Here is a 12,532-nt window from a genome sequence, read left to right on the forward strand (position 1 = left end):
AAATATTAAAATGGCATACAAAGAACAGCATACAAAAAACAAATGGATAGCATCAATCATAGATTCATTTTAGACTACACAAGCTTACAAACAATTACAATGGCAAAAGTCACGATAATCACAAGAATGGCTTCAGATCAAAGTCTATGTTGAGACCGAAGGGAGCAAGGGTCTTTAAATTAATGATCCAGGCAGCCTCTCGTTTTAACAATAAATCATCAAGGTCACCCCCTCTCCTAGGGATGGTGACATGTTCGATGCCAATATAACGCAGAGACTAAATCAAGTGGTTTGCTTGCAAAAAGTGGGCCGCAACTGGGATACACCTAATGGTGCTACGATGCTCTGAGATATACTTTTAATTTGCGCTTTGTTTTACCCACAACATTTGTACCACAAGGACAAGCTATAGGATGAATAACACCCTTAGTGGAGCACGTGATGACACCTTTGATTGGGCTCGATTTCCCTGTTTGTGGGTGTTTGAAGGATCTACGTTTATAAGTGTAATTGCATTGAGCACAGCCAGTACACGGGTAATTTCCATCCAGTAGGGGCGCAAATAGACATTGTTCAGGAATATCTTGGGGTGGTAAATCAGTGTACCAATTGGTCTCTGTGATTTTCTGCCCCACGGGAATACGATCAAGGGAAGGTCCGAGAACACATTACCTAGATTATCATCGGATTTTAGAATGTGCCAATGTTTGAACAATTCCCTTAATTTTTTCAGAGCACTTTGAAAAGCTCCATTTTAGTCTAATCTGACCAGAGTACCTTCTTCCATATGTTTGGGGAGTTTCCCACATGCCTTTTGGTGAACATCATGTGTTTGCTTATTTTTGTTCTTTAAGCAGTGGCTTTTTTCTATCCACGCTCCTGTACAGTCCAGCTCCGTGGAGTGTACGGCTTAAGGTGGTCCTATGGACAGATACTCCAATCTCAGCTGTGGACCTTTGCAGCTCCTTTGGGGTTATCGTTGGTCTCTTTGTTGCCTCTCTGATTAATGCCCTCCTTGCCTGGTCTGAGTCTTGGTGGGTGGCCCTCTCTTGGCAGATTTGTTGTGGTGCCATATTCTTTCCATTTTTTAAATAATGGATTTAATGCTGCTCTGTGGGATGTTCAAAGTTTCTGATATTCTTTTATAACCCAACCCTGATCTGTACTTCTCCACAACTTTGTCCCTGACCTGTTTGGAGCGCTTCTTGGTCTCTGTGGTGCCCCTTGCTTAGTGGTGTTGCAGACTCTGGGGCCTTTCATAACAGGTGTGTGTATATACTCAGATCATGTGACACTTAGCACTTTATTTAACTGATGTGACTTCTGAAGGTAATTGGTTGCACCAGATCTTGTTTAGGGGCTTCAAAGCAAAAGGGATGAATACATATGCACGTACCACTTTTAATTTTTCTTTTTTTAAATATTTTTGTGAAACAGCTTTTTTTTCCACTTCACGTCACCAATTTGGGCTATTTTGTCCATGACATGACACAAAGGGGGATTAATACTTTTACAAGGCACTGTACAATATATTAAAAATCAAAACATATATTCCAACATTTGTAGAACAACTGAAGTTACATGAATAACTGTATAAAGCATATAGGAGGACCTGTTTCTTTGTTAACCACTTGACACACTCCCTCAGATCTGGTTTAACTCAATATCAGGAAGGTGTTCCTAATGTTTGGTTTACTCAGTGTGAATACTTTCTGAAGGCACTGTATCTGTCAGTGTCACAGAAGATGACATGGCACATGTTTAACTGTGCTCTTGGCCTGCTGCAGTGTCATGGTCAATTGTGTGATGCTGTGTCAAATACACATGATCATATTCAGTGTCTGTGTACTGTACATCTACTCGTCCTATGCATTCTCTGTTGAGCATCTGAATAAGGTTTCTATAGCATATTCATGTCTGCTGTGAGATCTTCAGTAGGGCACATTACACACAATGGTCAATGTCATCCTCATTGCATACAATTCAGAATTGAAGGACTGTAGCCAGATGCTATATTATCCATCTAGAAAGGAAGTTGTTGCCCTTCAGTTGTATCGAAGGGATACATAACAAAGACTGAAGCCTTTTTTAATTACTTTTCAATCATATAGACGTTTCAATTCTGTTCTATTGTTTGATTCACAACAGCTCTTATGTCTGGACAATAAAGTCATTTGTATCCTTGGGACTCATCTGAGACATTGTATTTGGTTCCTTAGCAGAATATTTAACAGAATATGTTGGCTTTAAAGTGTAATGTACGTCCATGAGTAAAACAGTTTTATCAGTGCTTTATTCCATTTAAGTTTTGCAGGAGTGGATGTTTTGAACGGAAACATATCGAGGTGTAATGAAGTTGACTCAAATGTTTCTACCTTTTCCCGAAATCACTGGCTTAGACTGGATTCTATCACCATTTAAGGGACTTCATCAATATCTGGAAGGACAGAGATGAAGAAAGAAGCAGCAACTGTCAAAATAACTGAGTCGACCTATTCTGAGGCAGAACGTATGTATAGTAGCCATCTGTGAGAGTAAAGAACATAGATTTTGGAAATTGGCATTTCAAATCCAATTTCAATTCGTCACATGCGCTGAATACAACAGTACATGAATACAATACTCATTTACACATTTCATAACCAACCAATCCCCCCTACCCCTCTGTGGGCAATGAAAATAGCCTGTTTAGCCATTTGACTAGATATTCAGGAGTCTTATGAATTGGGGGTAGAAGCTGTTTAGGAGCTTCTTGGACCTAGACTTGACGCTCTGGCAATGCTTGCCGTGCGGTAGCAGAGAGAACAGTCTATGACTAGGGTGGCTGGAGTCTTTGACAATTTTTAGGGCCTTCCTCTGACACCGCCTGGTATAGAGGTCCTGGATGGCAGAAAGCTTGGCCCCAGTGATGTCTGGGCCATTCGCACTACCCTCTGTATTGCCTTGCGGTCGGAGGCCGAGCAGTTGCCATACCAGGCAGTGATGCAATCCGTCAGGATGCTCTCAATGGTGCAGCTGTAGAAGCTTTTGAGGATCTCAGGACTCATGCCAAATCTTTTCAGTCTCCTGAGGGGGAATAGGTTTTGTCGCGCCCGCTTCACGACTGTCTTGGTGTGCTTGGACCATGTTAGTTTCTTGATGATGTGGACACCATTTTAAACCTTGCAAAGTTGATGTGCTCTTAATGCTTTGTTGTATAATGTCTTGATTCCTCATTCTCATTCATACGTACTCAGTAAAACATGTTGTGGAGAGATTGCAAGGTTGCAACAGAACTTTTAAGTTGAGCTTCTCCTCCTTATCGCCATTTACCTTTGGTATTAATAGTTCTCACTTGGTTGGGATCATCAGCAAATGTTCAAAGAGAACATCTATGTACTGTAACCCGATAATGCCTTTACTTATTTACTGTTCATACATGCATGTTCATTCACTGTTCATACATGTTCGCTATATCCAGCAGAGTTTAATATGACCGCACTTTATGTGAAAGCTACAACTTTTTCATGACTTTGCTGATATAAGAAGTCTTACGTTTTGCTGCAATAACTAATCTACTTTGGTTGGATTTATTCGTCCAGCCAACGACAAGCTTTCTCCCAGTTATACTGTCATGCAAGAGATTGTGGCAAAAATAAATACATAATAATAAAAAAGTCTAGAAAATGGTCTCAAGTGACATTTACTGTTACTACAAAGTCGACCAGCAGTAGTTGATTTCTTTCGACCTTTGACCTGTTTTAGTGTGATATATCGACAGTGACCAACAAGTCTAGCTGTCTAAAATACCAAAATGGTCAACTCCCCTACTCAGACGGTAAACGGCTTTAACCCAAAGGTAAACACAAGGTGTTTTGCAGGTGGACCCAGGTTTTCATCGGTGGATTTTCGGACTTCTTAAACATTGACTTTCTGTCAGAGGGTGGGTTTCCTAAATCACAGGCTTAATTTGGGATCTATCGTATCCCACAACTGTCCCAGATTCTTTGGAATATTTACTTCTCGCACAGAATAGAATAGGTAGACTTTGGTACTATGGGGATAGTAGATTGATATGGGCTAGTGCTTTTGCTGTTCGTTCGGCCTACTCATCTTGTTGGCTGACAAAGTAAATGTGGACGTTTGTAGAACAACTAAAGTTACATAAATAACTGTATATTAAGTATATAGGAGGACCTGTTTCTTTGTTAACTGCTCAACACAGAATAGTCGCATGTGCTCACTCCCTCAGATCGTTTGGAGAAAAATATTTATATTTTTCAGTGTTTAATTGTATTCTTCATACTATTAAATAATTCCACGGAATTATAAACTAATATTGTCTGCTACATGAGCTAGTGTAGCCAACAGCCATTTTGCGTAGCCACATCAGGACCTAACATAAGGACAACTCCGTATGCTATTCTTTTCTTCTGAAGTAGTGTAGCCAACAGCCATTTTGCGTAGCCACATCAGGACCTAACATAAGGACAACTCCGTATGCTATTCTTTTCTTCTGAAGTAGTTTAGCCATCAGCCATTTTGAGTAGCCACATCAGGACCTAACATAAGGACAACTCCGTATGCTATTCTTTTCTTCTGAAGTAGTGTAGCCAACAGCCATTTTGCGTAGCCACATCAGGACCTAACATAAGGACAACTCCGTATGCTATTCTTTTCTTCTGAACTAGACTACATTTTTGTCTTCAGATCATGCTTCTTTTTCATTTATTTTATTTAACCTTTATTTTAATAGGCAAGTCAATTAAGAACTCATTCTTATTTACAATGACGGCCTAACCCCGGCCAAACCCGGGGTAGGCCCCAGGTAGTAACATTTTCCAGATTTTAGTTTGTTGAGCGTCTGAGATTTTAAAGGATTCTGAAACGTTTTGTTTTTCCCATCCAGGTGGAATATTCCAGGTGGAATATTGGCAAATCTACAGGAGGGATCTCAAAGACAAGGTTTTTCCAGTATGAACCGGGCTTTTAACAGGAAAAAAGGTGAGCACTCATTTTGTTTCTCTTCCCCATTTGTTAAGCAGATTAACATTAAACCCAGATCTACCTCAGATCAAATCAAATTGTATTTGTCACATACACATGGTTAGTAGATGTTAATACGAGATCATATTACGTCTCATATTATGGCTCAGAGATTTCAAGTAGCCTTTGTTCAATGAGCTACTTGTTATTATACCTGGAGCTAACGGGCGTAATCTACATGAGCACCGTGGTACTGAACATGTCTGACTTGACCGTTGCGGTTTCGCAACAACATCTTGTTGTAATTTACCTCCATCTGTCCCACCACTCCAACTCCCGGTTAACACAGACACAAAGTCATAAACCCCACCTATTTCTACAATTTCTCTTCTTAAAAACGTATTTTACATTTAACCTTAACCACGCGGCTAACCTTATGCCTTACCCTTACCTTAAATTAACCAAAAAGACAGTTTTCATGATAAGTCCAAAGACCCTGCTGGACAATTTTGGTGCCCAGTTGGCCCAGGGTTTTCTAGTGATATTTGAGCTTTGTAATTTCCCCCAGCCCTGTCAGACACACAATGAGTAAATAAAGACAGTAATCAGGCTAGACAGACCACTTCTCCTGCTTCCGATTACATTACCTTTTCATGGACAATATTTAAATGCAGCTTGGCTTGAAGGTACTCCACTACTGCCCCTACTGTAACTTTTATTGGGTTTTTACTTTCTCAGGAATATAAGTTCATACTTTGTCAATATCATCAACTCAGACTCAGTAGGGTGCATTTAAGGAGTCTATTTAGAGGTTTGGCATAACAAAGAAGTTATGGCTTCTCAGCTGATGCAGAAAGTAGTCAGTGAAGTGTTCCCTAGGCACAGTGGCTGTTTACCATTCCCTGCCTCTTAGTGATGGGCCCACAAATGCCTCCAAACATACTTGCACCCTGTCCAGTTCTGTGTGATTGTAGAGAACTACAGAGCCATCTGGCATAATAAAGAGGGCATTAAAGTCTTTCAGCAGAGGACAAAGGTTCCTCCGAACCCTCCCCGAACAAAACAGACATTTTACCCCATAGCAACACAGAACACTGGGCTTTTGGAGACAACCATTCATTACCAGAGCATTGCTCATAACTGATAAAGGGCTTGGTAAGAAAATAGAAAAGGGTATCAGTGTTTTCCATAAGCGCCGGCCGTCGGCTTAATAGCCAATAACACGCTACTGTTCCACTTCATTAATTAACTAGGCTTCTTTTAATTTTGAAGTTTCAATTCGTTAGTCATGAAAGTCAGTGTAGCCTTCTCCCGCTAGAACGAATGATATGCATGTTCTAGTGATCTGTTGATAGAACAGGCGCCTGTCAGTCACAAAGCGAGAAATAACAGGGGCAGAGTACTGGTTTGTCGTTCTAATATAATAATAATATAATAATAAATAATAATAATATATGCCATTTAGCAGACGCTTTTATCCAAAGCGACTTACAGTCATGTGTGCATACATTCTACGTATGGGTGGTCCCGGGGATCAAACCCACTACCCTGGCGTTACAAGCGCCATGCTCTACCAACTGAGCTACAGAAGGACCACCCTGTCCTACCTCTCGGTACCTGTGTTATTTTAGTGCTCTCTGATTGGCTGCAGTCAAATGTCTTTTAACGGGATAGGGAGAGCATCACCGGTGAGTTTGAAGTTAGGGGAAGCAAAATATATATACAGTGGGGCAAAAAAGTATGTAGTCAGCCACCAATTGTGCAAGTTCTCCCACTTAAAAACATGAGGCCTGTACTTTTCATCATAGGTACACTTCAACTATGACAGACAAAATGAGAAAAAAAATCCAGAAAATCGCATTGTAAGATTTTTTTCAATTAACTTATTTTCAAATTGTGAAAAATAAGTATTTGGTCACCTACAAACAAGCAATATTTCTGGCTCTCACAGACCTGTAACTTATTCTTTAAGAGGCGCCTCTGTCCTCCACTCGTTACCTGTATTAATGGCACCTGTTTGAACTTGTTATCAGTATAAAAGACACCTGTCCACAACCTCAAACAGTCACACTCCAAACCCCACTATGGCCAAGACCAAAGAGCTGTCAAAGGACACCAGAAAAAAACTGTAGACCTGCACTAGGCTGGGAAGACTGAATCTGCAATAGGTAAGCAGCTTGGTTTGAAGAAATCAACTGTGGGAGCAATTATTAGGAAATGGAAGACATACAAGACCACTGATAATCTCCCTCAATCTGGGGCTCCAAGCAAGATCTCACCCCGTGGGGTCAAAATGATCACAAGAACGGTGAGCAAAAATACCAGAGCCACACGGGAGAACCTAGTGAATGACCTGCAGAGAGCTGGGACCAAAGTAACAAGGCCTACCATCAGTAACACACTACGCCGCCAGGGACTCAAACCCTGCAGTGCCAGATTTGTCCCCCTGCTTAAGCCAGTACATGTCCAGGCCCATCTGAAGTTTGCTAAAGAGCATTTGGATGATCCAGAAGAAGATTGGGAGAATGTCATATGGTCAGATGAAACCAAAATATAACTTTTTGGTAAAAACTCAACTCGTCATGTTTGGAGGACAAAGAATGCTGAGTTGCATCCAAAGAACACCATACCTACTGTGAAGCATGGTGGTGGAAACATCATGCTTTGGGGCTGTTTTTCTGCAAATGTACATCATGTACTTTACTGTACTTTACTGTACTCATGTACTTTAATGATCCGTGTAAAGGAAAGAATGAATGGGGCCATGTATCGTGAGATTTTGAGTGAAAACCTCCCTCCATCAGCAAGGGCATTGATGATGAAACGTGCCTGGGTCTTTCCGCATGCCAATGATCCCAAACACACCGCCCGGGCAACGAAGGAGTGGCTTCGTAAGAAGCATTTCAAGGTCCTGGAGTGGCCTAGCCAGTCTCTAGATCTCAACCCCATACAAAATCTTTGGAGGGAGTTGAAAGTCCGTGTTGCCCAGCAACAGCCCCAAACCATCACTGCTCTAGAGGAGATCTGCATGGAGGAATGGGCCAAAATACCAGCAACAGTGTGTGAAAACCTTGTGAAGACTTACAGAAAACATTTGACCTCTGACATTGCCAACAAAGGGTATATAACAAAGTATTGAGAAACTTTTGTTATTGACCAAATACTTATTTTCCACCGTAATTTGCAAATAAATTCATTAAAAATAGTACAATGTGATTTTCTGGATTTTTTTTCTGTCAGTGTAGCTATGATGAAAATTACAGGCCTCATCTTTTTCAGTGGGAGAACTTGCACCATTGGTGGCTGACTAAATACCTTTTTGCCCCACTGTAGGCTTATTTTAGAGGATTTTCACTGACCGCTGAAAAGCAACAGTCATCTATTTGATAAGAACACACTCTGCCCAAATTGTGCGCTTCCCGACTGTAGTTTATACCCAGGCCTTGTCGTTTAAAAAAATGACAGCTATTTCTTTGAAAGACTGTAATGGTCTCTTGGCTAAATGGTCTCTTGGCTAAATGGCTAAATCATGCTCTCTTGTGTAGTTTCTTTTTTTAAGGATTATATTTATTTTTGTGTAGACATGAGTAATTATGTAGTTTTGGCAAGTTCAATTCAATGTACTTTAGGGGAAGCACGACTGTGCAAATTTATACATTTGTTGTGGTTATTAAAAGCCGCCTGTTGAGATTTAATGGTTTAGCACAGATTCTTCACTGGTACTTTTCTTCCTTTTGAGATTGATGAATTAGCGTTAACATTCCTAGTGGCATATGAGCAAAGTTGTTGCATTTTTGAGAAAAAAAAACTATTCTAACTTCTTGCACATTCCTCCAACTTGTATTTATTAATTTGGACTGATGCCAAAATGTGGTTGAAAAATCAGGAGGACAAACAAAATACTGTTCCTCATTCTGCAAGGGGAAGAACAAATCACCAGTTATTTGTCTGGTCGGTCTGACTACAAGCTGAGCAAAAACATTTGTCTGATACACTATATATACAAAAGTATATGTGGACACCCCTTCAAATTAGTGGACTCAGCCGTGAAGTGGTAGGCCACACAAGCTCGCAGAACGAGACCACCAAGTGCTGAAGTGCGTAGCACGTCAATATCGTGTGTGCGAAGTTGCAACACTCACTACCAAGTTCCAAACTACTGCTGGAAGTAATGTCAGCACAATAAGCTAGGCTACCCTGTGTGGCAGGGTAGCCTAGTGGTTAGAGCTTTGGGCTAGTAACTGAAAGGTTGCAAGTTCGAATACCCGAGCTGACAAGGTACAAATCTGTCGTTCTTCCCCTGAACAAGGCAGTTAACGCACTGTCCTAGGCCATCATTGAAAATAAGAATTTGTTCTTAACTGACTTGCCTAATTGAATAAAGTAAAATAGTAAAATAAAAAATAACTGTTTGTTGTGAGCTTCATGAATGGCTGAGCAGCTGCACACAAGCCTAAGATCACCGTGCTCAATGCCAAACTTCGGCTGGAGTGGTGTAAAGCTCGCCACCATTGGACTCTGGAACGCCATCCATCATTTCTTCAATTCTGTCCCTTGTCGATGAAAAACATCCCCTCAGCAGGATGCTGCCACCACCATGCTTCACTGTGGGGATGGTATTCTCGGGGTGATGAGAGGTGTTGGGTTTGCTCCAGACATAGCGTTCTCCTTGATGGCCAAAAAGCTCAATTTTAGTCTGATCTGACCAGAGTACCTCATTCCATATGTTTGGGGAGTCTCCCAAATGCCTTTCGGTGGAACCCCAAATGTGTTTGCTTATTTTTCTTTACGCAATGGCTTTTTTCTTGTATCTCTTCCGTAAAGCCCAGCTCCATGGAGTGTACGGCTTAAAGTGGTCCTATGGATAGATATTCCCATATCCGCTCTCTGGATTGCAGGAAACTTGGCCCCAGTGATGTATTGAGCCATTCGCACTACCCTCTGTAGAGCTTTACGGTCAGATGCTGAGCAGTTGCCATACCAGCCGGTGGTGCAACTGGTCAGGATGCTTTCAATGGTGCAGCTGTAGAACATTTTGAGGAGCTGGGGATCCATGTCAAATCTTTTTAGTCTCCTGAGGGGGAAAAAATGTCATGACTGTCTTGGTGTGTTTGGACCATGATTGATCGTTGGTGATGTGGACACCAAGGAACTTGAAGCTCTCGACCAGCTCCACTACAGTGCCATTGATGTTAATGGGGGCCTGTTCAGCCCTTCCTTTTCCTGTAGTCCACGATTAGCTCCTTTGTCTCGCTGTTGTGTCATCAGCAAACTTAATGATGGTGTTGGAGTCGTGTTTGGCCACGAAGTCATGGGTGGACAGGGAGTACAGGAGGGACTAAGTACACACCCCTGAGGGGTCCCAGTGTTGAGGATCAGCATGGCAGGCATAAAAGGTTTACCACCTGAGGCAGCCCGTCAGGAAGTTCAGGATCCAGTTGCAGAGGGAGGAGTTTAGTCCCCGTGTCCTTAGCTTAGTGATGAGCTTCATGGGCACTATCGTGTTGAACACTGAGCTGTAGTCAATTAACAGCATTCTCACATAAGTGTTCCTTTTGTCCAGGGCTGAAAGGGCAGTGTGGAGTGTGATTTGAGATTGCATCATCTGTTGAGGCGGTTTGCGTCCTGTGTGAGCCACGGCCAGGCTTTCAAAACACTTATGGCTACGAATATTGACCTGTTTAAAGGTCTTTCTCACATCGGCCACCAAGAGTGTTATCACACAGTCATCCATAACAGCTGGTGCTCTCGTGCATGCTTCAGTGTTGCTTGCCTGGTAGGCTCGCATCACTGGGCAGCTCGCGTCTGGGTTTCCCTTTGTAGTCCGTAATAGTTTTCAAGCCCTGCCACATCCGACGAGCATCAGAGCCGGTGTAGTAGGATTCAATCTTAATCCTGTATTGACGCTTTGTTTTTTTGGTGGTTCGTCTGAGGGCATAGCAGGATTTCTTATAGGCATCCGGATTAGTGTCCCACTTCCTGTAAGTGGCAGCTCTAGCCTTTATCTTGATGCGGATGTTGCCTGTAATCCAACGGCTTCTGGTTGGGATTTGTACGCACGGTCACTATGGGGACGACGTTGTCAATACACTTATTGATGAAGCAGATTACTGAGGAGGTATACTCCTCAATGCCATTGAATGAATCCCGGAACATATTCCAGCCTGCTAGCAAAACAGTTCTGTACCGTAGCATCCGTGTCATCTGACCACTTCCATATTGAGTGAGTCACTGGTACATCTTACTTTAATTTTAGCTTGTAAACAGGAATCGGGAGGATATAATTATGGTCAGAAATGTCAAGTGGAGGGTGGGGGAGAGCATCTCTGCGTGTGGAGTAAAGGTGGTCTAGATTGTTTTTCCCTCTGTTTGCACATGTGACATGCTGGTAAAAATGTTGTAAAGCTTTTTAAGATTTTAAGTTTACCTCCATTAAAGTCCCCGGCCACTAGGAGCGCCGCTTCTGGGTGAGCATTTTCTTTTTTGCTCATGGCCGTATAGAGTTGGTTGAGTGCGGTCTTAGTGCCAGAATCGGTCTGTGGTGGTAAATAGACAGCTACGAATAATATAGATGAGAACTCAATTGGTAGGTAGTGTGGTCTACAGCTTATTATATGGTTCTCTACCTCAGGCGAGCAATACCTCTCGACTTCTTTAATATTGGACATCGTACACCAGCTGCAATTGACAAAAAGACACACACCCCCACCGCTCGTCTTACCAGACGTAGCATCTCTGTTCTGCCGGTGCATTGAAAATCCCTCCAGCTCTATATTATCCTTGTCATTGTTCAGCCACGACTCGGTGAAACATAAGATATTACAGTTCTTAATGTCCCTTTGGTAGCATGTTAGCAAGTAGAATTGATGGCAGTGGGAGTATACACGCTCGCCTAAGGATTCTCAAAAGGCAGCCCGATCTGCATCTTCTTTTCCTCTGTCTTTTCTTCTCGCAAATGACGGCGATCTGGGCCTGTTCCCAGGAGAACAGTACAGTTCGTGGTGAGTAATCCCAGTTCTGATGTCCAGAAATTATTTTCAATCATAGCAGCGTAGCAGCAACATTATGTACAAAATAAGTTCAAAAATAAGTTACAAACAATGCAAACAAAACAAAACAAAATAGCACAATTGGTTAATTAAGGGCATGTAAAACGTCAGCCATCCTCTTCGGCGCCATCTTTGGGCGGTATGATGTTATAATGATGTGGGAATGTTAAGTGAAAGACAAAGTGCTGTATAGTCTGACAGGGCAGTAATGACAGACACTATACTGTATAGTCTGACAGGGCAGTAATGGCAGACACCGTAATGGACTGTCTTACAGGGCAGTAATGACAGACACCGTACTGGACTGTCTTACAGGACAGTAATGACAGACACCGTACTGGACTGTCTTACAGGGCAGTAATGACAGACACTGTACTGTACAGTCTTACAGGGCAGTAATGACAGACACTATACTGTACAGTCTTACAGGGCAGTAATGACAGACACTATACTGTATAGTCTTACAGGGCAGTAATGACAGACACCGTACTGGACTGTCTTACATGGCAGTAATGACA

General features: G+C 42.1%; 1 protein-coding gene across 7 annotated transcripts in view; it reads left to right on the forward strand.

Moving 5' to 3' along the window:
• LOC124044239 (PTB domain-containing engulfment adapter protein 1-like) overlaps positions 1–12,532 on the forward strand; it is a 182,668-nt gene that overhangs the window by 143,014 nt on the left and 27,122 nt on the right. For all 7 annotated transcript variants that reach the window (XM_046363841.1, XM_046363844.1, XM_046363842.1 and 4 more), the window contains one exon: positions 4,889–4,983. In XM_046363841.1, the coding sequence (XP_046219797.1) occupies positions 4,889–4,983 (95 nt within the window). The remainder of the gene's footprint in view (positions 1–4,888; positions 4,984–12,532) is intronic.

Source organism: Oncorhynchus gorbuscha, linkage group LG09 (genome assembly GCF_021184085.1).
Source record: "Oncorhynchus gorbuscha isolate QuinsamMale2020 ecotype Even-year linkage group LG09, OgorEven_v1.0, whole genome shotgun sequence".
Taxonomy (NCBI): domain Eukaryota; kingdom Metazoa; phylum Chordata; class Actinopteri; order Salmoniformes; family Salmonidae; genus Oncorhynchus; species Oncorhynchus gorbuscha.